Source organism: Dreissena polymorpha, chromosome 12, assembly GCF_020536995.1.
Source record: "Dreissena polymorpha isolate Duluth1 chromosome 12, UMN_Dpol_1.0, whole genome shotgun sequence".
Classification (NCBI taxonomy): Eukaryota; Metazoa; Mollusca; class Bivalvia; order Myida; family Dreissenidae; genus Dreissena; species Dreissena polymorpha.
Window position 1 is genome coordinate 31,231,843 of NC_068366.1, and position 22,547 is coordinate 31,254,389.

Sequence of the window (22,547 nt, forward strand, 5' to 3'; positions counted from 1 at the left end):
GCGTTTCCTGTATCCCGCTCGAACCCCCACTAACACCTCTCCTGGGGCGGAGAGCACAATAAAAGCACTCAATTCCGTAAGCAAAACTATAAACAAATTAAATCATAAATTGTAATAGTTATAATAATGATGATAATAATAGTGGTGATAATAATGGTAATGATGATAATGATCGTTATGTTAATCTTAGTGATGATTGTGATGCTGGTGTTAATGATGATGATGTTTACAATACTAATTATGGTTATAATAGGACAACATTTAAACAATCAACGAAAGAAAGATATACTTTATCATGTATCTATTTTGTAGTATATTGAATCTAATATGATTTTCATTTTTTGTTATTGTAATATTTTTTTATTTTTTTTTTTACCAGTGAACGATAAGGTCACAGTGCACTAGTGTATTTGTATTAAAAACAATAATATAATAATAATAATAATAATAATAATAATTAATCTTCGGCGAAAACCCAGGCAGTGGGGGGTAAATTTGACCTACTTTAGCTCAAAATTAAAATATTTTCCCCTGAAAGGTCACAGGGTCAGGTCAGCACAGAAGGTAGTCGTGAAGACGCAGCGATGACCTGTAAATAAACTCTGACATTCACACACAGGTCTTTGATCCTCGGTCAGCAGCTGGAGCTTGCGCGTCGCGACCGAGGCGAGAGTCACCCGCAGAGGATCTTCTTTGAGGGAACTTCTTGAGCCACCTGGGTGGCTCTGCTAATCCAGCTGAGTCTGCCACCCTCGAGCCGGACGACTTCCACACTGCTGGGATTGCTATCTTCTCCAAGATGCAGCGGTGTAGTCAACCGCTGTTTATCGTCGGGAGTTCGCTGATCCAGACCTGCCAGAGGTCCCGTCTGTAGAGGGACGGGAACAGTGGGACAGCGAGATCACCAGTGCGGAGGAAATATGTGGCGGACCTGGGGCTGCTCTGACTATGCACGGAGTACGTCACCAGAACATCGAGGGGGTGGCCTTATTGAGGGACCCTCGGGGGGTGTAACTTCCTTTATACGGGTATATAGGGGTGTGCCGATTTTATGGGGTGTGTTTTTCGACTAAAATTATAGATATGGGTATGGTTTTGAGTATAGATATGGGTATAGAAATCAGAAATTTGCTTGTATATAAATTATTCATATAGATTTGAAAGTATCAGTATCAAAATGGGTATGATAAATGTCATTCTTGTATATATGGATATCAAAAAGTAAATTTCAGTAGCGGGAAAGATATAATAGCAAATTCAATAAGTATACTGTATTGATATGAAAGAGATTTAAATTATAGTATGAAATGTGTCCACTTTATCAAATTCTAGTCTTTAAATGGGTCCAGTTCATCAAACTTCTTGTATTGAAATGGGTCCACTTTCTCAATGGTATCGTATACAACTGGGTATGCTTTTTCAAAATCTTGTATAAAATGGGTCTACTTTATCAGAGTTCCGGTATAAAAATGGGTCACATTTCGAAAGTCTCAGCGGGACACCCCTACCCTAAAATTTGGGAAGTTACCCCCCCCCACCCCCTCCCGGGGAGGATCCCCGGGACAGCGGTACAAAGTACGCTCAACGCACTGGGGAAACTGTCTCGGGGAAAAAGACGACGGCCGGTGACAGCGAGAGTGGCCATAAAGGCAGAGCGGTGTGCTGCAGTCATTAAGATCTCATTGGCCACCGTGCACTGGTCTATTGGATCTAAATTACATCTTTGGCGAATACCCGGGCAGCTGGGGTAAATTTGACCTACTTTGGCTCAAAATTAATCTTTTCCTCCTGAAAGGTCACAGGTGCAGGTCCAGCTAACATGACTCCGTGAAGGGGCGTGGGACCTGTAAATAAAATCTGAACAACAATTTTCAACAGGTCTTTGATCAAAACAATAACAATGAACTGGTCTATAGTTTTACTATTCTGTTATTGTTTGTTGGCGATTGGATATACAAATTGTATACCTATTTAAGTAAATAACAGAATAATTAAAGAATAGAATCATATAAAGCATAACGTAAGAGACTTATAGATCCAAATGAACACTATGATTACGTTAAATTGTATTACGAGTCACGGGAAGCAATCCAATTGTTGGATGTTGACGGCGTAAGAGTTGTCGCCCAAAGTCACGTGATGCATCTAATTTTGTCCTTTTGGTGCGCCATCTTAGTCGGTGTTACTAAACCACCCCTTCCCAAAGTACGGTGTTTTTAAGCTAATGTGTTGACTTTAAGGGGGTCTTTAGACCCTCGGGATTAATTTATTTCTAACCACAGAAGGAGATATGGCTACCAAGTCGGGGCAGAGCGTAATGGATCGTGTAACGGCGGCCAAACACACCATTGCTGGACAAGGTTTGGCCAAAACGGTTTGCAAAGCAACGACCGAAGAATTGATGGGACCAAAGCGAAAGCATTTGGATTGTAAGTAGGCCTACAGCTAACAATCAGCGGATTAAGGCCGTGTTGTTTGAATTCATCAGAAATTTAGCCGTCCTAATAAATGACAATCCCGTGTAACTGTCAGTGTCACAATGTGGGACATTTTAATAAATCGATTTTCACTTTAAACATTTTTTTACGTTTGATCACAATTACATACGACGTGGTAGTTTTGCTTGTCTCAAAACGAGAATTTGTCAGTAAAAACCAGTAGACGTAGTATTTTAATACTTCTGCACAATGAAAAAGACCATGTTTTAAAAACACGGTCCTCCCAAAATGAGCAGTTATCGCGCATGAAATTCGCAATATGAAGGCTCTAGGGCCTCTTCCCAATTTCCTAATGAAAAGCCCTGCTTCAGACTCAAAGGACTTAAGACTATGCCAGTAAAAATGTATGAGGGCCAGTAAATTTTACTAGAATACTGGTAGTCATAGCAGTGATTTTTTTACCTGCGAGTCCTGCGTCCTTGACTCACAAAAACCTCTGGGGATGCAAACTTAAAGTTTTGAATGAGTGAGTCCCAAAAATGCATTGAAATTTCACAAAAAACAATATCGTTAAATATTTGGACTAATTCTTTCAATTAGGGGACTCATAGATTTTCATGTTATCGTGTCCCAGGACTCAGATGAGAAAATTTGTAAAAATATCACTGCATAGCGGGTTAAAATTATGGAAAAGTACCTTTTTATGCTTGAATGGCCTATTAAATAAAGTCTTGGCCAGAAATAGCTACAAGATTACCAGTCATGGATACCTGACTTTGGCGGAGACAGATATTAGCCTCAGAGGAAAATTATTCCCAGTGCGGACTCAAACCCACAACTGCCTGAACACTAGCGTATTGCACTACCAACTGAGCTAAGAGGATTAATCTTACAGTACACTCCACGCGTTTCCCCCAAAAAAAGCGCTCCCTCCGCGGTGTCTTTTCTGCTAGCGAGTGTTCACGCGGCGTTGAGAGAGCGAGGTGAACTCGATAAAACGCTCGGCGTTACGCCTCGTTCGCTTATTCCCGCGGCGTGTATTACTTTAGCCTAGTCGGTAAATGCAGACAATTTCCGCTCTTATCAGTGACCGCCGCGCAACGCCGCGTTAGCAGTGTGCTACTGGGCATGCCAAAAAATAAAAAATTGTTATAAAAAATTGTTTAAATACTGTAGTACATGTATAAAAAAGATAATTGTATAGAAAATTAATACGTATAGAAATTATGATTTTTAATTCACAGGTACGTCTACAATATGAATGAATATAAGACATTTGACAAGTTAATATTTAAATCATAACACATATAAGACAAGAATAAATGTTCTGTAAAATTTCCAAATGAGAATAATAATTAGTAAACCGAAACACACTACGATTTTTAATGTTAACACGACGTTTACAAATGCTTCCAATATACAGTCATCATGTATATTTCCGACGCAGAGGGCCACCGCGTCGGCTTATCAGTTTTGCCGATCATTAACCACCGCGTCCAAAATCATGCAAACGCCGCGTCTGGCGGGATTTTCTTAATCTCCCTCCAGGTCAATCACCGCGGAGTATGGAGGGAAATTGGGGAAAACGCGTGGAGTGTACTGTACATAGACACGCACACAATTGATAATTAATATGTAAAATTAACTATTGCCTATTGACAGTGGTTGTGTTTGGAGAATTGTCAACATTTGGCCCATAAGTAGTTGCAGAACAAGGGTCGCCCTTTGCAAATATTAAGCTACTTCTTTTATTGGCAATATTTTTGGGGCCAAACCTTGAATTCATTAACTGGATGAAAATTAATTATTTTTGTGTCGATTGAGTCCCAATCAAAATAGCATTGTGCCTTATTAAGCTATATATTTTTATTTTTTTATTACTCTGCATTGTTTGGTTTCAGTGATACTAATCAGGTGATAATATCTCAAAATATTCTATTTAATAAGCAAATCAAAACTTTTTAGATTACTTCAACTCAGCAATTTTCATCCCTGATAACATTGTTAGTCCAGATTGTAGCTGTGATAGTTGTGATGCAGGTATAATTGACGTCAGATCTCTGATAGCTCAATCAGCTGCTTGATTAGAGTGAAGCTGGGTGGTTTATCAAGTGTCCCAAGGTAACATTGAGATAACTGTCACAGGGAAGCCCCATTTCTCTGGCCTTACCTCTGGGTAACATGTCATTTGTGCTGGAATATATTGGCTAACTTTTATGCAGCTCTAGACTATTGTGTTACTTTGGGATGTTCCATGTTTTTTTTTTAGTGTCTCTGTTGTCAGTGTTGTGACAGAGCATGAACTTACAGGTTAACATTGATGGAATTTCTATTTAAATACTTAACTGACAAGTTGCAAATTTCTTTAAAAAAAAACATCCTAGTAAGATCAAGTCGCCCCTGATTATTTGATAGTCAAGTTATACACAACAACATATGTGATACATGTACAAATTCAGAATCTTTAGTTGAGGTCTTAGATTCCTCATTATGAAATGATTGAGGACAAGAATGATTGGCTAAATGTTCTATTTTCCTTCTTTATAAAGTACCCATAACAGGAACTGCCCCAATTTAGGAAAAAAAAAAACACTGCAAAAGGGAACAATTTTTTTCCAATTTCATTCCAAAAGCGAAATTTCCCAATATCAGGGATTTTAGCGCATATTTGCCCCAATTGGTACAGTATATGACTAAGAAGTCGTGGTTCCCTCTCAGGGATTGAAGTTGTCGCCACTTATGTTCGCCAAGTCAAAAAGTTGTTGCCAAACTGGGGCCACATTAGGGCAATGAAGTATTAATACTATTAATACTATTATCATTTTGAAATAAAGTTACATGTATTAGTTTATGAATAGCATCAAATTATTAAACTCCCTAATTTATATGTTATGGATTACAAATATAATTAAGACTAATATTTATTTTTTTTAATTATTAATCAAAAGCAGACAGACAGCATGGCCATGTCATCAGTATGTCACAATGTTGTATTGTTTATAATTTAAATTGTGAGTGGAACTTTGATACACTTGTAAATGTGTTAGGTTAAGCATAAAGTACACCACTGATAATGATGGATTGTTATCAAAATCAATACAAACAGATGCTGACATTAATATGGTTAATTTAACTTAAAATGACTTTGAGGGATATGGTTGTATGTTGTCATTATTATCTTTAGTGCCTAAGTGAAAATAGGTTATAAGTTTAATCATATACAGTTCACCCTCAGACACAGCATCTGCAAAATGCTGTTAGTGTAGAAAGCTTCAGTGATTTTATTTGCTTTTTTTTTTGTTACAGCCTGTGCCATTTGGATTGGGAAAATTAGCGCGATAAACCATAAAATTGGGAAAAATAGCGCGATAAACCATGGAATTGGGAAACATTATAAATATGATTATAAGAACAGAATTAAAATTATTAAAGTATGTTTGACAGCATTTTTGTATTATAAAGTGCTAATTTAATGTGTTCTTACAATGAAGACATTATGTTAAGTTAATATCCTTCCACATGCATATTGAACTTGCAATAATCTATATAGATTCTTAAATATACCATTTAATCATAACCTCTTTAACAGTAAGAATTTAATTCAGTAATTTTTTAAAATTAAATATCATATGGTGAAAACATTAACAAATATTTAAAAAAAACACGCTTTAGTGGTCTTGCTATGTCAATGATATATTAAATGGAGTTAAAATAATTTATTTCATTTTTTACCTTTCAACATCTTGCACTTGACATCCTCCGTTCAATGCTATTTCAGTAAACTGTAAAGCGTGACAAACATAATAAAGCAGAATATGCATATGAATCTGATTATACACAGATCCACTAACATATAAATCATATCATGTTTGTCTCTTTCCATTTTCGAACGATAGTCATCTTTAATGCATTAACTTTGTGAGTATCGGTAGACTAACTCCAATTTCCCAACACTGATTTCCGTGATGCACATTCACTGTGAAGATTTCTAATAAATATTTGTTGTTTTTATCTCAAACGTTGTATTTTGCGTTAATGGACACACACATTCAATTATTCCTTAATAACCATTTGATATCCGTTGTTAATTTGAATGCTATTTATTTTTTTCGCCGCTCATCGCAAATTTCTCGTCTGCTTTCCGCCATCTTGACCGTGTGTAAAAACACGCGTTTACAATCGGGATACATCGACTATCGTCGGTATCCTCCGCAATATAGAGAGATATGTGGATAGCAACGTAAAATTGTATTCAGCTAAATTCGCGAACAATACGTAAGTCAGTTGTCGTTCAGCGACGACTTGACAAGCTCGATCGGCACTCGTTCGAAATTAGTGCTAAATTACATTGTAATCTTATTGGCTTTATTGGGAAAATTTTGTCTTTTTTTTGGGAAATTTTAATCAAGTTTTTGGGAAAAAACTTCATTTTTTGCAATTGGGAAGCAGCCGAATATCGGCTGTTATTTTGGGCAAAAAAATCACTGAGCTTGTATGCAAGAAATTGGGAATGGGGTCGGGTTCCTTTGGATTTGGTATATTCGCGGCGTTTGGAATAAAATTGGGAAATGAGTGTTGTTGTTTTTTGCCAAAAAATGCTTCAAAGTTGAGAAAAAAAGTGTTATCAGTATTATATGTATGGAGGTTAAACTAATATAGCTGAATGGGAGATGAACAAAATGTTGAGATCTAAACAAATTTTTTTTTTATGACCCCTTTTCGAAGAAAAGGTGGAATATAGTGATCGGACTGTCCATCTGTCTGTCTTTCCGTCACACTTTGCGTTTAGGTTTCGAAAAATGCTCATAACTTCTATGTTCCTTGAGATATAACCTTCATATTTTGTATGCATGTGTATATGGACAAGGCCTTTCCATACGCACACAATTTTTTACCCCTGTGACCTTGACCTTGAACTTAGGGTCCGCGTTTAGGTTTCGAAATCTGCGTTTACATGTAGGTTTAAAAAAATGCTCATAACTTCTATGTCCCTTGAGATATAACCTTCATATTTGGTATATGCATGTGTATATGGACAAGGCCTTTCCATACGCACAAAAAAAATAACCCCTGTGACCTTGACCTTGAACGTAGGGTCCGCGTTTAGGTTTCAAAATCTGCGTTTAGGTTTTGAAAAATGCTCATAACTTCTATAAATCCCTTGAGATATAACCTTCATATTTGGTATGCATGTGTATATGGACAAGGCCTTTCCATACGCACACATTTTTTTTACCCCTGTGACCTTGACCTTAACTTAGGGTCCGCGTTAAGGTTTCGAAATCTGCGTTTAGGTTTTGAGAAATGCTCATAACTTCTATGTCCCTTGAGATATAACCTTCATATTTGGTATGCATGTGTATACGGACAAGGCCTTTCCATACGCACACACATTTTAACCCCTGTGACCTTGACCTTGAACTTAGGGTCCGCGTTTAGGTTTCGAAATCTGTGTTTAGGTTTCCAACAAAGCTCATAACTTCTATCAAGCATTTAAAGGGGGCATAAGTCATCCTATGGTGACAGCTCTTGTTTAAACCTTCAATTGGGTATAATTTTTGCTTGTTCCCATTTGGAAAAAACAACCACACTTTTTTCAAAAGGGAATAGAGCTGAATACTGGACCCCATTTTGAAAAAAAACCCACACACACTGAATCGAAATTAGAGTGCAAAAATGCTCTAAAAGAAGTACATTACAATTTTTTGTTTGAATAAAATTTAAATACAGCAGTAACTGCCCTCATTCTGTTGGTCATCGTACTCAAAAATAGTGGTTTTAATGAATACAATTATTCACATACAATGCATTTTAATTTGCGCGACTGATAATCACAAATGTAAGTTACTGTCATGTTTAATAAGCAAATGTTTATGAATGGAATATGGTAATTTGTAACTTGTAACCTATAGTAGTTGTATGTGCCTGGAATAATTAATTATACAATCAATTAAGTAAGTCTTAAATGTAATAATTATGGCCTGGGTGCACAAATCTTGCTGTTAGGACTGGAAGGTCCTCAAGCAACGTAATGTATGTCAGATATTGGGTAAAATATACAACAAATAAATAACATCTCTCAAGTAATACTGCTTGACAAAGGTAAGAGTACATATATGGCCAATTGCATCATAAATTAAGTACATGTGCAATGTTAAACAAGCATGTGATAAAAGTACATGCAAATGGCCAATTGCGTAATGAGCCAATGACTTCAATAGGTTCATCTTAAATTAGCCATTTTTTTATTGAAAAGAAATCTTAACTTTTCTTAAAAATAAAAATAATCTGCCAAAACAAAAAAAATTAGCACATTTTGTCATCAAAATACATTTGCTGTTTATTCTGATTTTTCTGTCATCGGTTTGATAATATAAACATTCAAAAATAGTTTTGATCATTATCAGTTTTCGGACAATGTACATGTGTGATGAATACATTGTATATCTGCTATATTGCACGTGAAATCATATATTTCTAAACATTATTATCGAAGATGTACACATGCTTAAAAAATAGAAAAGATTTTTCATTTTCAACAACAGTGCAAGCTTATTAATTAATGCAGTGTTTTTTTTAGCTCACCTGAGCACAATGTGCTTATGGTGAGCTTTTTTTATCCGTCGTGCGCCATCAACAATTGCCTTGTTAACACTCTAGAGGCCACATTTATTGTCCAATCTTCATGAAATGTGGTCAGAAGATTGGTCTCAATGATATCTTGTATGAGTTCGAAAATGGATAGGTTTGCTTGAAAAAGATGGCTGCCAAGGGGCGGGGCATTTTTCCTTATATGGCTATAGTAAAATCTTGTTAACACTATAGTGGCCTCATTTATTGTCTGATTTTCATGACACTGGGTCAGAAGATTCATCCCAATAATATCTTGGATGAAACTTGGTCAGAAGATTTGTCCCAATAATATCTTGTTATCTCAGGTGAGCTACTTTGGGCCTTTCAGGCCCTCTTGTTTAAATATAATTTTAGAATGGGATCTGATCCCTTTGGATTTGGAACAATCGCGTTCTTGGGATATTAATGGTTTTGTTTTTGCTAACATTAAGTAAATTCAAAATTAAATTGATTTCAATATTTCATTTACTAAGGTTCAACTCATATAACTGTATGGGAGATGAACTGAATGTTGAGACTTGTTATATTTTTTATGTCCCGGGGTGGATCAAATGATCGGGGGTATATTGTTTTTGGCCTGTCTGTCTGTCATTGTATGTGTCTGTCATTGTGTGTCCCAAAACTTAACCTTGGTCATAACTTTTGCAATATTGAAGATAGCAACTTGATATTTGGCATGCATGTGTATCTCATGGAGCTGCACATTTTGAGTGGTGACAGGTCAAGGTCATCCTTCAAGGTCAAAGGTCAAATATATGGCTTCTAAGCCGCGCTGTAGGGGGCATTGTGTTTCATAAACACAGCTCTTGTTTAAATATATTTTTATGCTCCCCTAAAATTTATGTTTGGGGGAGCATATAGTCGCCGCTTCGTCTGTCCATGCGTCTGTCCGTCCGTCCGTGCACAATTTTTGTCCGGGCTATTTCTCAGCAACTAATGACCGGAATTCAATAAAACTTTATGGGAAGCTTCACTACCAAGAGGAGATGTGCACATTATCAGCGGGTTCTGGTCGGATGATTTTTCACAGAGTTATGGCCCTTTGAAATTTTCCATTAACTGTACATATAGTGCAATTCTTGTCCAGGCTATTTCTCAGCAACTAATGACCGGAATTCAATGAAACTTTATGGGAAGCTTCACTACCAAACGGAGATGTGCATATTATCAGCCGGTTTTGGTCGGATGATTATTCACAGAGTTATGGCCCTTTGAAATTTTCCATTAACTGTACGTATAGTGCAATTCTTGTCCGGGCTATTTCTCAGCAACTAATGACCGGAATTCAATGAAACTTTATGGAAAGCTTCACTACCAAGAGGAGATTTGCATATTATCAGCCAGGTCTCGTCGGATGATTTTTCACAGAGTAATGGCCCTTCGAAATTTTCCATTGTACATATATTGCAATTCTTGTCCGTGCTATTTTCAGCAACTTATTACGGGAATTCAATGAAACTTTATGGGAAGCTTCACTACCAACAGGAGATGTGCATATTATCAGCCGGTTATGGTCGGATGATTTTTCACAGAGTTATGGCTCTTTGAAATTTTCTATAAACTGCACATATAGTGCAATTCTTGTCTGGGCTATTTCTCCCCAACTACCGACTGGAATTCAATGAAGCTTTATAGGAAGCTTAACTACCTTAAGGAGATGCGCATGTTATTTGTGGGTTCTGGTTAGATGATTTATTTAGAGAGTTATGGCTCTTTGAAATTTTCAAGTTGCTAAACCATCTATCGTATTATTTTGTCCAAAGTTATGCCCCTCAAGACGTTTCCTTTTATCTGAATATATAGTGCAATATTGTGACCAAAAAACCCCTTGGGGAGCATCACCCGTCTCTCACGGTTTCTTGTTATTATTAGAAACCTTTGATTCTGAATGTTTAGTTCCCATTTGGTAAAAGTATATACTTTTTTTCCATTGGAAATGGGTCTGAAATTTGAACCATAAAACACACACTGTAATGACTGCCTTTAAAATTGTGCACTTGCAAAGAAACTGAGCTGTCTGTAGATCTGTATCTAGGGGAAAGTGCTCTAATACTTCCAATCTGATTTCACGATGATCAGCTAGGGGTGCACAATTTAGCAAATGCTATTGCCATGTAGCAGTGTTTTTTCACCAGTTTGGGAATGGGGCCTGGTTCCTTTGGGCCGGAAAAAATCGCGATGTTTTGACCAACATTGGGAAATTTGTGTTTTTTTTTTGTGTGCAAACAAATGCTTCAAAAATGAGAATTAAAGAGTTTTAATTAAAAAATTTAATAAAGTGTAACTTGTAGACTTGGATGGGAGATTAACAAAATGTTAATCTAAAAATATTTTTGTTTGTTTGCAACCTTAAATTTTGAATTTTATGTCCCATTTGGAAAAAAAATATTTTTTTATGTCCCCCACTATAGTAGTGGGGGACATATTGTTTTTGCCCTGTCTGTCTGTCTGTTGGTCTGTTTGCGCCAACTTTAACATTTTGCAATAACTTTTGCTATATTGAAGATAGCAACTTCATATTTGGCATGCATGTGTATCTTATGAAGCTGCACATTTTGAGTGGTGAAAGGTCAAGGTCAGTCATCCTTCAAGGTCGGATGTCAAATATATGTGGCCAAAATCGCTCATTTTATGAATACTTTTGCAATATTGAAGATAGCAACTTGATATTTGGCATGCATGTGTATCTTATGGAGCTGCACATTTTGAGTGGTGAAAGGTCAAGGTCAAGGTCATCCTTCAAGGTCAGAGGTCAGATATATGTGGCCCAAATCGCTTATTTTATGAATACTTTTGCAATATTGAAGATAGCAACTTGATATTTGGCATGCATGTGTATCTTATGGAGCTGCACATTTTGAGTGTTGAAAGGTCAAGGTCAAGGTCATCATTCAAGGTCAGAGGTCAAATATATGTGGCCCAAATCGCTTATTTTATGAATACTTTTGCAATATTGAAGATAGCAACTTGATATTTGGCATGCATGTGTATCTCATGGAGCTGCACATTTTGAGTGGTGAAAGGTCAAGGTCATCCTTCACAAGGTCAAGGTCATCCTTCACAAGGTCAAGGTCATATATAGGGGGACATTGTGTTTCACAAACACATCTTGTTTTCCATTGGGAATGGGGCCAGATACTTGACTTGACTTGATCCTGAGTTTATTTGTCATCTGCTGCGAAATTAGTCCCAGTAGTTGGGGTAGGCAGCAGGCGGCTAGAGCGTCTAACCCCTGATTTCCACGCTCCTCTGTTCTGTGGGTCAGTGTCTCCCATGCCACAGGTGTGCAGGTCATCCTTAATACAGTGAGACCAAGATTTTCTTGGTCTCCCTCTACCTCTAGCACTAGGAATGGCCATCTTCGAGATTGAATTGATGCAAGAGGTGGCACGCTCGACATGCCCATACCACCTCAGGCGTCTGGCTCTCAGTGATGCAGTGACTTCTGGTATCCCTAGTTTGCCATACAGCATGTCAGATACTAACCCTGATTTTGAACAAAAAACACTGTGTAGGACTAAAGTGATTGCAAATTCTTACTTGCCCCTAGGAAATGTGAACTTTCAACCAGCCATTAAAAAACCATGCTATGTCGTTTGCATTACATTAGTAGTACATTAATAGTACATTAATTCATAATGTGTTTTATATGATATTCATATTTTAATATTATGCCAGTAAATTGTCTTTAATGTCGTACAGTACAAGATACAAAATACCTGAACAATCGAATGTTTTTGAAAATTCTTCTTTTATTATTAAAGGGACCGTGAACCAGATTGATGAAAAAAAGAAAAGTTCTAAAATACCATATTTGTTAATAATTATTAGTTTATATTGATTAAAATATCACGACTGGTATGTTACATTACTTGAAAAAAGTTTTAAAAAATCAGTATATTCGGTAATAAAATTTCGCGATGTGAAATAAAAAGTACATCGCGAAAATAGGTGACATAACAATGTACACACTATTAATAACGCAAGTAGATTGATAATTTTATATAAAAAATATATACAATTCACTATGCATGCACAATTTGCATTCCTGGGTATGTAACCACGTGATGATGATGATCAATCTACTTGTCATATTTATAGTTAACTGGTAGTTACCTGGTACACATACCCAGTTAAATTTTATTACCAAAAATACTGAAAATATGAAAACTTACTAACTTTTTCAAGTAATGTAATATACAAGTCGTGATATTTTAATCAATATATACTAATAATTGTAAAAAATTACGGTATTTTAGAACATTTATTTTTTTCGTCAATCTGGTTGAAGGTCCCTTTAATTGATCCTAATTTTGATGGGAAGGAAGTGCCACTTTGCATACACATATTAGTTAACAATCATTGTTCTGAAGCAGTTGCATCCTTTTGCATTTAAGAATACACAAGCTGGGAATGGTTAACAAAAATTTCCTCTCCCTTTGTCGGTTGGTTACGTTTGTAAAGTTATAAATAAATACCATTGAATTGGCTGGTTACATCAAGCAACTTTCTATTTTTATGCCCTCGCAGGAGGGCATATAGTGATCCAGGGTTTTTTTTTTAGAAAAAGGGGAAGAAGCTGGACGCTGGGTAAAAGGGGAAAATTGAGCACGAAAGAGACATATTTGGGGAAAAAATAAAAACTGTTCATTTCAATGTCTATAACTCACCTACAGACTTCAGGTTTTTTTTTTAGAAAAAGAGGCATGTCTCTGACCTTTTTGTTCTTAAACACATGAACAAGTATGATATTAAAGTCAAAGTCCTAAATAAAGTTGCAGGTGTAGATCTAATAATGTCAACTGGGGCCGGGGAATGATGTCAATATTATGATTTCAATTTCAAGATGAATGGGTTGACGATCTAGATCTGCTACAGTATTGGAAGGGAAAGGTGCGGCAGCTGCCGATTGTCTACTTTCAGTTTTACAATAATCCGACAGTATTAATCGATGTTGATTACATGTACCTCCAAATCCTGCTGGGTTTCAACGGTTTTTGATGATTCATTCTTAAAAAATGCGTCAACGCAATTAATATTTTCCGAGTCCAAACGTTTTATTTTGTTCGTGTATGAACGCCAATTTTGAGACTTTTTCTGTTTTAACGTTTATATCTTGGCTTTCACATAACCCGGATGAAAATTCGACTGGTTTCCGGTAATTAATTGACGAAACACCCTTCTCGCGCAAGACCGGAATCCAGTAAAATAGTCACATGATAAATACCATTAGTTGCCCGGTTTCCATGACGTAATTTAGAGCTATATATAGAATCACTGGGATTCCCAGATTTGAGTGTTCGTCGGGAGAGAGAGAGAGAGCGAGATCGTAGTACATGGTACAAATTGGATAAGTGTCGACTTCCCAAAAGAAAAAAAACCATTTCTTTGAGGGTAAAATATTATATTTTGGTGAAAAATTATATTTTTGGAGGGGAAATGGTATTTTTAGGGGAAAAATTCTGGTAGGGGAAGACGCCGAATATCGGCGTCACTTTCTTAGTAAAAAAATACCCTGTGATCGGACCGTCTGTCCGTTGGTCTGTCTTTCCGTCACACTTTGCATTTACATGTAGGTTTCGCATTTAGGTTTCGAAAAAATGCTCATAACTTCTATTTCGCTTCAGAAAGCAACTTGATGTTTGGCATGCATGTATATCTCATAGAGCTGCACATTTTGAGTGATGCAAGGTCTAGGTCAAGGTAATCCTTCAAGGTCAAAGGTCAAATATATAGCTTCAAAGCGGCGCAGTAGGGGACATAGTATTTCTGACAAACACTTATCTTGTTTCTTTTGTAAAAGTTCTGGGTTCCAAAAGTATTTATTTAAGAAGGATTTAGGAAGGCAATTTATGCAATGTCAAGCTAACATTTTTTATAGTTTTATTGCATTTTACAATTTTAGACGTACAGTTTTAGACATAACCATCCCCAATTCATTGTTAATTTTTTATGGCAAGCGGCCTAGCCGAATTTTTCACCCCTGATAATTCTCCCTTTATTGAATAGTTTCCATTGTAATTTCTCTTTAGAATGATATCATATTGTTTACCATTCATTATCTGATAGTTGAAATATATTTTATTATGGCTTCTGGTTGGATAACAACATAACATTTGGGATTGATTATATTGATCAATCATTTAATTGTTGCCAAATCCGTCATAGACATGCACTGTCATGTACAGTGTATATGTTGATCTGAAAGATTGTGACAACAACATTCTCAAGTGTGCGTATTGTAATGAGTATTACTGCTTAATTACTCTCATATATCATACTTCAATCAATTATAGTGTGTTTCGCATAAGAATTGTATTCCGTGGCTAAACACTGCCATATACATGTATATGCACTATATCGCACATTACCGTATAAGAGGTAAGTTTACCTTCACATAATGAAAGTATTTAAATACTTTCTTCAATGACATAAATGCTTCATGTACATGTATGAATTCACGCAAGTCTCTTTTCGAACAGAATCTAAATATTTACCCGCATTATTAGCTCGCAGTCTGTTCAGGTTAAAATGCTGTTTGCTACTCATAAGTATTTGAGGGTTGGAAATGATGCCTTTCAAACCTGAATATATTAAGAAATTTAAGGACTTAAATTTTACATGTATTTGATTTTCTAAAGGACTTAAGGTAGCGCACCTCTAATGATTTCCCGCGATTTCTTCGAAGGTTGAAGAGCCTACTATTAGGTGCCGTAGCCTAGTGGTTAAGGCGATAGACAAGCAATCTTTTGGGATATTCCCGCGCAGGCTCGAATCCTGCCGACGACGTATACTTTTTTGCGACGCGTTTTATTTATTTTCTAACGTAATTTGATTTAATATGGCATATAAGCTATATTTATTGTTAAATATGTTGCAATTTTTATGCACATTCTTCAATTATTAAAATTAAAACAACGTTATGGCGAAATTGGGTGATTTACTGTTGAAAATACGAACCATGCATGTTGCATTTTTATTTTTATTTCAAAAAGTAAACGGTAAATCTGTCTAGTTCTTGGTATTTTTGCATGTATATAGTGTTTCTATAAAAACTAAGTTTAAAATATGACTTAAATGATACTATTTTGAATTTTATGACACTGTTTTTAACCGACCCAATTTTTACTTGGCTGAAATCACTTACATTTCATGGCGCTCTTCCATAGATAAAAATTTGTAAAAAATAAATGTCTGTAAAAGAATACTTATTTCATCTTGTTTAAACTTTAAACACCTTTACAGCATCTGTACACACCAACTGCATGCCCATATTTGGAAATTTGAATGAATTATGGAACTTTTATATACCCCAGTGGTGAAAATAAACTGGACAAAAGCCGAGCGTGGGGGTGGTTTTGAAAAAATCGGTATATTTTTTTAAAAAGCATGGAAAGCCTACCTACAAATTTGCATGTAGTTAAGTGAAATGATGCTGATTAAGAAAATAATTAATTAGATTATATTTGGATATGTGCCCATTAGAGGTGCGCTACCTTAAAATGTGTCAAAATGAGTTTCTGAGTGTAAAAAGGTAAAAACGTAGTAGCCACTGCTGCCTTTCAATGTATAATACTCATTTTACTAATAAATTACTAAATGCTACTTCATAACTATATATACTTCCACTTTTTAATATTGAAAATTATTCATGTATGATTTATTATTTATTTTTTCAAATCAAAACTAGGCTTAAGAACTGTTCTCAATAACTTTTAATATAATTATGTATACTGGTCAATGGTGTCTGGAGAAAAATCCTCCTTGGAAAATAATGAACGAGTTAGTAAATACTGTCTTTATTATGATAATATTTCTTTAAAGTAAACATTGTATTTATTAATACTTTGTAATAATTAATACCCTGCATACACAACATGGTAATAGTAAGGTTTGAGAGGAAGTAAACATTTTTTTTGGTAAATAAATGCAAAGTAGATACAACAATTTTTCATAAAAACTCTCTAAGTATGTTGTGTGTTTTATTGCTGAGAGATTAAATCATAACTGTGAGGATAAGGCATATTAAACATGTGTACATACATGTAAGGTATAGGGCTTGACTTATTCACTGACACTTGATACTGTGCTATCATTTTAAGTGAAAAATTTAACCCTTTTGCGATTTCAGTGAATATTAGATACGAAATCTGATAGTTGTAGGTAGTGTAATTAATCAGACGGCTTTGTAAAGGTTACATTTAGTTAACTTTAATTTTGATCATTTATTTACATGAAAAAGCAATCAACACACAAAAACACTAATAGGTTATAATGCGTATTGACCAATACAAAAGGAAGCATTGATCTGATCATGGTTTTAATTAAGTATATAACCAGCTATACATGTAACAAGATCAATCTTATTTTAATAACGAATACATGTATGACATGGCTTGTGTTTGCGTTGTATTTATATAGCAAGAAAGCAATGGACATGACTTGTTTCAAATAGTGGAATTTGGCTTAATCCAATACATTTTACCAATTTGTAATATTGAATTTATAATGTATATATATTGTATTAAGTTTTGGTCCAATCCCCCATGCATTCATTTGTAAAAGTGTACTATTATAGTACTTTTACTGACTTTGAAGCAGAATGTTATTAGATTTGCTTTTATACCTATATAATGATAAAATATGACATTTATGCAGTGAAATAACAGCAGTGAAAATAAACTAAATGTTATTTTCACCGGTTAAAACAAATTTTCGGAACTCCTTTTTCTATTTTTAGATTTTCATAAATAATTATATATATTTTTTCTATGATCACGAGTGAATTCAATTCGACATTCTACCGAATCCAACAATTTTTTTTATTTTATGCTTTTCACCGTTTATTTACATTGTAAAAGAGTTATTTTCTTGAAAGGGGCATAAAAGAAACAGAAAATTTGTTCATGTCAGTGTACGAGTTTTTTGTTATTTCACGAGTGATCATAGAAAAATATTTTTTTGTATGAACGCTCGTGAAATAACTAACGATCTTACACTGACATGAACAAATATTCTCTATGTCATCACCTTCTCAATTGGCAATTCATACATGTAGGTTACACAAACTGACAGCTCTGGGAATTACCAGTGCAAGTGCAATACATATTGTTTCAAGGTCTTCAGAATATTGATCATAGCAATACCTAAATCAAACAGGCCTACAGTTGGAGTCATTGATTTCCAAGACCAGATGCCAGACTCCAAACAGAGCTATCGATTCCACCAATACAGCACAAAGCTCCAACGTCAGTTCATTCATTCAGCTTCAGTCCTATTGGAACTTAGCATGGTGTTAAGGGTTCTGTGCTCCTTGAATGGTAACCAATCACATGATCTGATTGAATGGCTTTCTTTGAGAACAATTGTTGCTACTGGCCGATGATGATTTCCAAGTAGAGGCACAGGGGTTTCCCTTAAGTTTTGCCAAGCCATTTTAAAGTTATCAACATGTTATTCAGTAAATTGTAGCCTTTATTGACTGATATTCATAGCATTTAGCATTCTGTTGGTGAGCATAAATGAAAATCTGGTGACGTGTCTTTAATTTCTATATCCAATAATTGGTTGCTACTTAGATATTTCTGGTTGAACCGTTGATTAAATTTTGAGTTCAATATTTATTAATGTATATGTCATAAGCACTCAATAGAGACATCATTTCATCATTTAATTTTGTACAACTACACTGCTGGTTTGCAAAATGTGCCTAATAAACATTATAGACTCTAAATGTCTTTTCAGCAGCCATTTTCATGATTTTGATGATGAGCTTATTGGCAATTGATCTCTAACGTGTGACTAAAATCAGAGCTCCAGATAAGGGCCGTACAGCCGTAAATACGCCTTTTTTATGAAGATTTACGCATTTATTCTTATAAACTGGACGTACAATTATGACTTTAATATCCATTTTACGCATTTACGAAAAAAAATCTGGCCGTACCGATTCGTCTGCGTCAGCGCGGCGTGATTTTTTAGTCTCTAACCTAACGGTGCTTTTCATTAATTTAATTACCGAAAAGTTGTAGACTGGGTTCATATATTATTGTCTATTCTGTCGCGTGATTTCCTGTAACTTGTAAATCCGTCAAAAACAAAATGTCTGCGCGAATGGAATGCTGGCGTAACCGAAAGCGGTTCAAAACAACACTTTGTTGTCATATAATGACTACATACGGTGTCGTCTAACCATCCTGACATTAAATCTGCAAACCCAGAGTCAAAGACATTGTCGCCCCAATATTAAACGATTTCAATGCATCGGTGGCTTAAAACGTTAGAAAACACGATGGGAAACGGATGAGACAGTGATATAAGTGTTCATTTACTTAGCTTACTTGTTGGCTCGTGTTTTCTTGACAAGAAAAATGAAGAAATAGTATTAGTCATGAGTTTGAATATGTAGTTGTATTTGCATCATAATTCAGAATTTAAAACCTAATACAGTTACTTTTTAAGAACTACATATATTAATTTTAATTGCTGCAAATGTCTCTGTAAAGTATGTTATACAACCTTCAATATCCAAGAACACGGGTAGTACAGTTCTACCTGTATTTTTGGATATGGTAGTACAGGTACTAATTGATTTTAAGCGTTACTCCTTTTCTTTCTGTCAGCGGCAGTACCGTTACTAATTTCAAAAATCCTTATCTGGAGCTCTGAAAATGGAGTAAAAAATGATTAAAATGTAAAAGTGTATATGACTTAATGCTTAAACTGCAAACTGTAAATCAGCAATGCTTCTTATTCAAATGTATAATGTGATACATGTATTGCTCACGGCTAAAATCATGTTATGGTTTGAGATACACTGATGTACACAATGTATTTATGTAGTATAAACAACAAAATTGTTGATGTTTTAAATAAGTGCATACCGGTCAGGGGTGGCGAAATCAAATGTCCGAGTTGCCAGAGTCGTACATTTGCTTGTCTGGGCAACTGATTTTTTTCAATTAGTTGTCCGTGGACAACAAGTTTTTTTAAAGTCGGGCCCAGGTATACAAAAAAATACATTGTTTTAAAGCCGTAATTAAGTTTTACAAAACGGGATGTTGACATGCGATTACATTGTCAGTGCTATTTGCGGAGCAATCAAGCTAAAATACGGGCACTCTCCTGCGCAGTGATCTCCCTTATTCTGTAAGAGACCAGGAGGCATGCCGCATTTTAAACATTCGGCCCGACTGTAAGACAGTGTACAGACTGGTTTCTTTATTTTTACAATCAGACGGAAATAAAAAGTATCAAAGTAAGATAATCAAAACACGGTCTACCTTGTTATTTAAGACAACTTTAATGGTAAAAATGGAACATTTAGTTTTTTTAAATCTTCAACAACGGAGCAGAAACCCGAAGCTTTGATCAGTCCACCTCCCAAAAAAACTAAGAAAGATTATGATAAAAAATATGATCTAAGTAAACGCACCAGAACTTTTCAAGAAACTTGGCTCACAGATTTTCAATGGTTACCAGTTGATTATAATCAAATTGCTACCAGTAGCGGCGCAGAGCCTCAGTCTGATGAGGTCGACATATTGGACTAGTTTAATTTGTTAAGATTACGATGTACTTATGTTCAACACATGTTTTAATAACACTAGCTTTGCAAGACTAAACGTTTTAGAAAGTCTTTATATTGTTTATAATATACTGCTATAATGAATGTACTATTGAAATACAACAATAAACAAAACTAGCAAATCATTCTCGTTTTGGTATATTCCACATTGTTTTACATTAATGAATAAATGCGTTTATAATTTATATAAACATTAACGGACAAGTGTAGTTCAGCAACGGACAAGTTAAATTTCCTAAATGGTTGTCCGTGGACAAGTATAGTTTTTTGAGATTTCACCACCCCTGCCGGTATTGAGGAAAGGAATCCAGTATTTTCTATAAAACCATTAAACCATATACAAACAAGTGATCTTGAATTCTTAAAAAAAAACAACAGTTCTTTGACTTAGTTTTAGATAAAAAAAGTGTATGTGTTCGAATGTACACAATACATGTGTATGTATAGACTTGTAAAAAGTGCTTGCATAACTCAATGTTTGTTTTCTTCTTAATCAGGGCAACAGATAAGATTTTAGGTTAATTAGTTTTCACTGCAAGCTTTTTCTAACAATTAGTTTTTTCCCTCAAAACTATTTGTCAATTAGTTTTTTTTTAAATTTGATCAAAATGTACATATATTTCTGGATCAGATTAGCGCTTAATTTTTTATTATTGATAATTCTCAGCAACTCTTATTCCAATTAAGTCATTATAAATTTACAGTGACAATGGTTGTTTGTAACTATTAGTTTTAATTGTGTATTCACAAATGGATGATGGAGTCATTCAGTTTAAACCAGTTTCAACACTCCTGCCTTTCAGTCTCAGTGCACACTCACATTGCAAAACCCTCTCCATCAATGACAAGCCAGTTGAAATCACGATGTTGTGAGTTTTTGAGACACAGAATCGCAGCGGTGTTTTGAGCCGAATATTTCAGAATCTGTCACCACCTGCGCTATTAAATGTGATAGTATACTCTTCACAATGTCTTTTCCCGACGGTTTGGGTCTCGTAACGAATTGTAAAATATTGGGCGCGCTCGCCGTTTATGAAAGTTTCCTTACCCCACTGCCTTTAACAGAGAACCTTTTCCCCGAACTTATTTCGGCGGAAGTAACTTTTAATATTGACACCGGCCCAAAACGGTGTCTATAAGAACTAACTGAAAATATAACGGCAATACTAAAGGTTACAATACACTAATTATAATTAAACGCGGTATGGCAGAAAACGGAACAACTAAAACGACAAAGAATCGATTTCAATTTGTTTTCCATTTTCATAATCGTTTTCTGTACGATTTATTTAAATTTCAATTTGTTTTCTGTCAAATATAAATCGTAAAAACGATAAAACGAACCTTATCTGTTGCCCTGTTAATAGCAAAATTCTGACATCAATTTATTGTTAATCTATATTGTTATGACATGAAACTCTTGGAATATTTGTTTTTACGCTCAAAATATGAATAATAATAATAGCTGCATATAGTGTAGAAAGGAAGTTAAACCATCTGCTACAATGTATTATAGTACAGATTAAATATACATAAAAAAAGTTGGTCTTTCTGCATGCATTCATTTAACAATCAGTCTATAATTATAAATATGGATTGGCAAGATCTTGACCTGTACATGTATATCAATTGTTTATGATCATAGTGTCATATTGACTTGACAAAATGAGTAATAACTAGTATAAACATTCATACAAAGCATGTATATGATATTCTATATTATAATTGGTTATTGTTATTAAGTCTTCCTTTCTAATAAAATGCATTTAGTATGTATTAGACTTAACGCCAATCATAAGCTAGTGTAGCATAATTTCTGTCACTATCAGTTTTAGTTTCTTGTGAGTATTTGGTCTTTTTATAGTATAGACGCTATAATGCTGCAACAT

At 35.1% G+C, this 22,547-nt stretch overlaps 1 protein-coding gene across 9 annotated transcripts in view; it reads left to right on the forward strand.

Annotated features, from left to right (window-relative positions):
- Positions 1 to 2,136: 2,136 nt before the first annotated feature.
- LOC127852364 (phosphatidylinositol-binding clathrin assembly protein LAP-like) overlaps positions 2,137 to 22,547 on the forward strand; it is a 71,882-nt gene continuing 51,471 nt past the window's right edge. For 6 of the 9 annotated variants that reach the window (XR_008036216.1, XM_052386319.1, XM_052386327.1 and 3 more), the window contains exon 1: positions 2,138 to 2,429. Coding sequence is in view for 8 of the 9 variants with exons in the window: in XM_052386319.1 (XP_052242279.1) it covers positions 2,291 to 2,429 (139 nt within the window). In the remaining variant the exon portion in view is untranslated. Of the gene's footprint in view, positions 2,430 to 22,547 lie in introns of all 9 variants that reach the window. The other 3 variants (XM_052386322.1, XM_052386320.1, XM_052386323.1) reach the window with 1 other exon arrangement.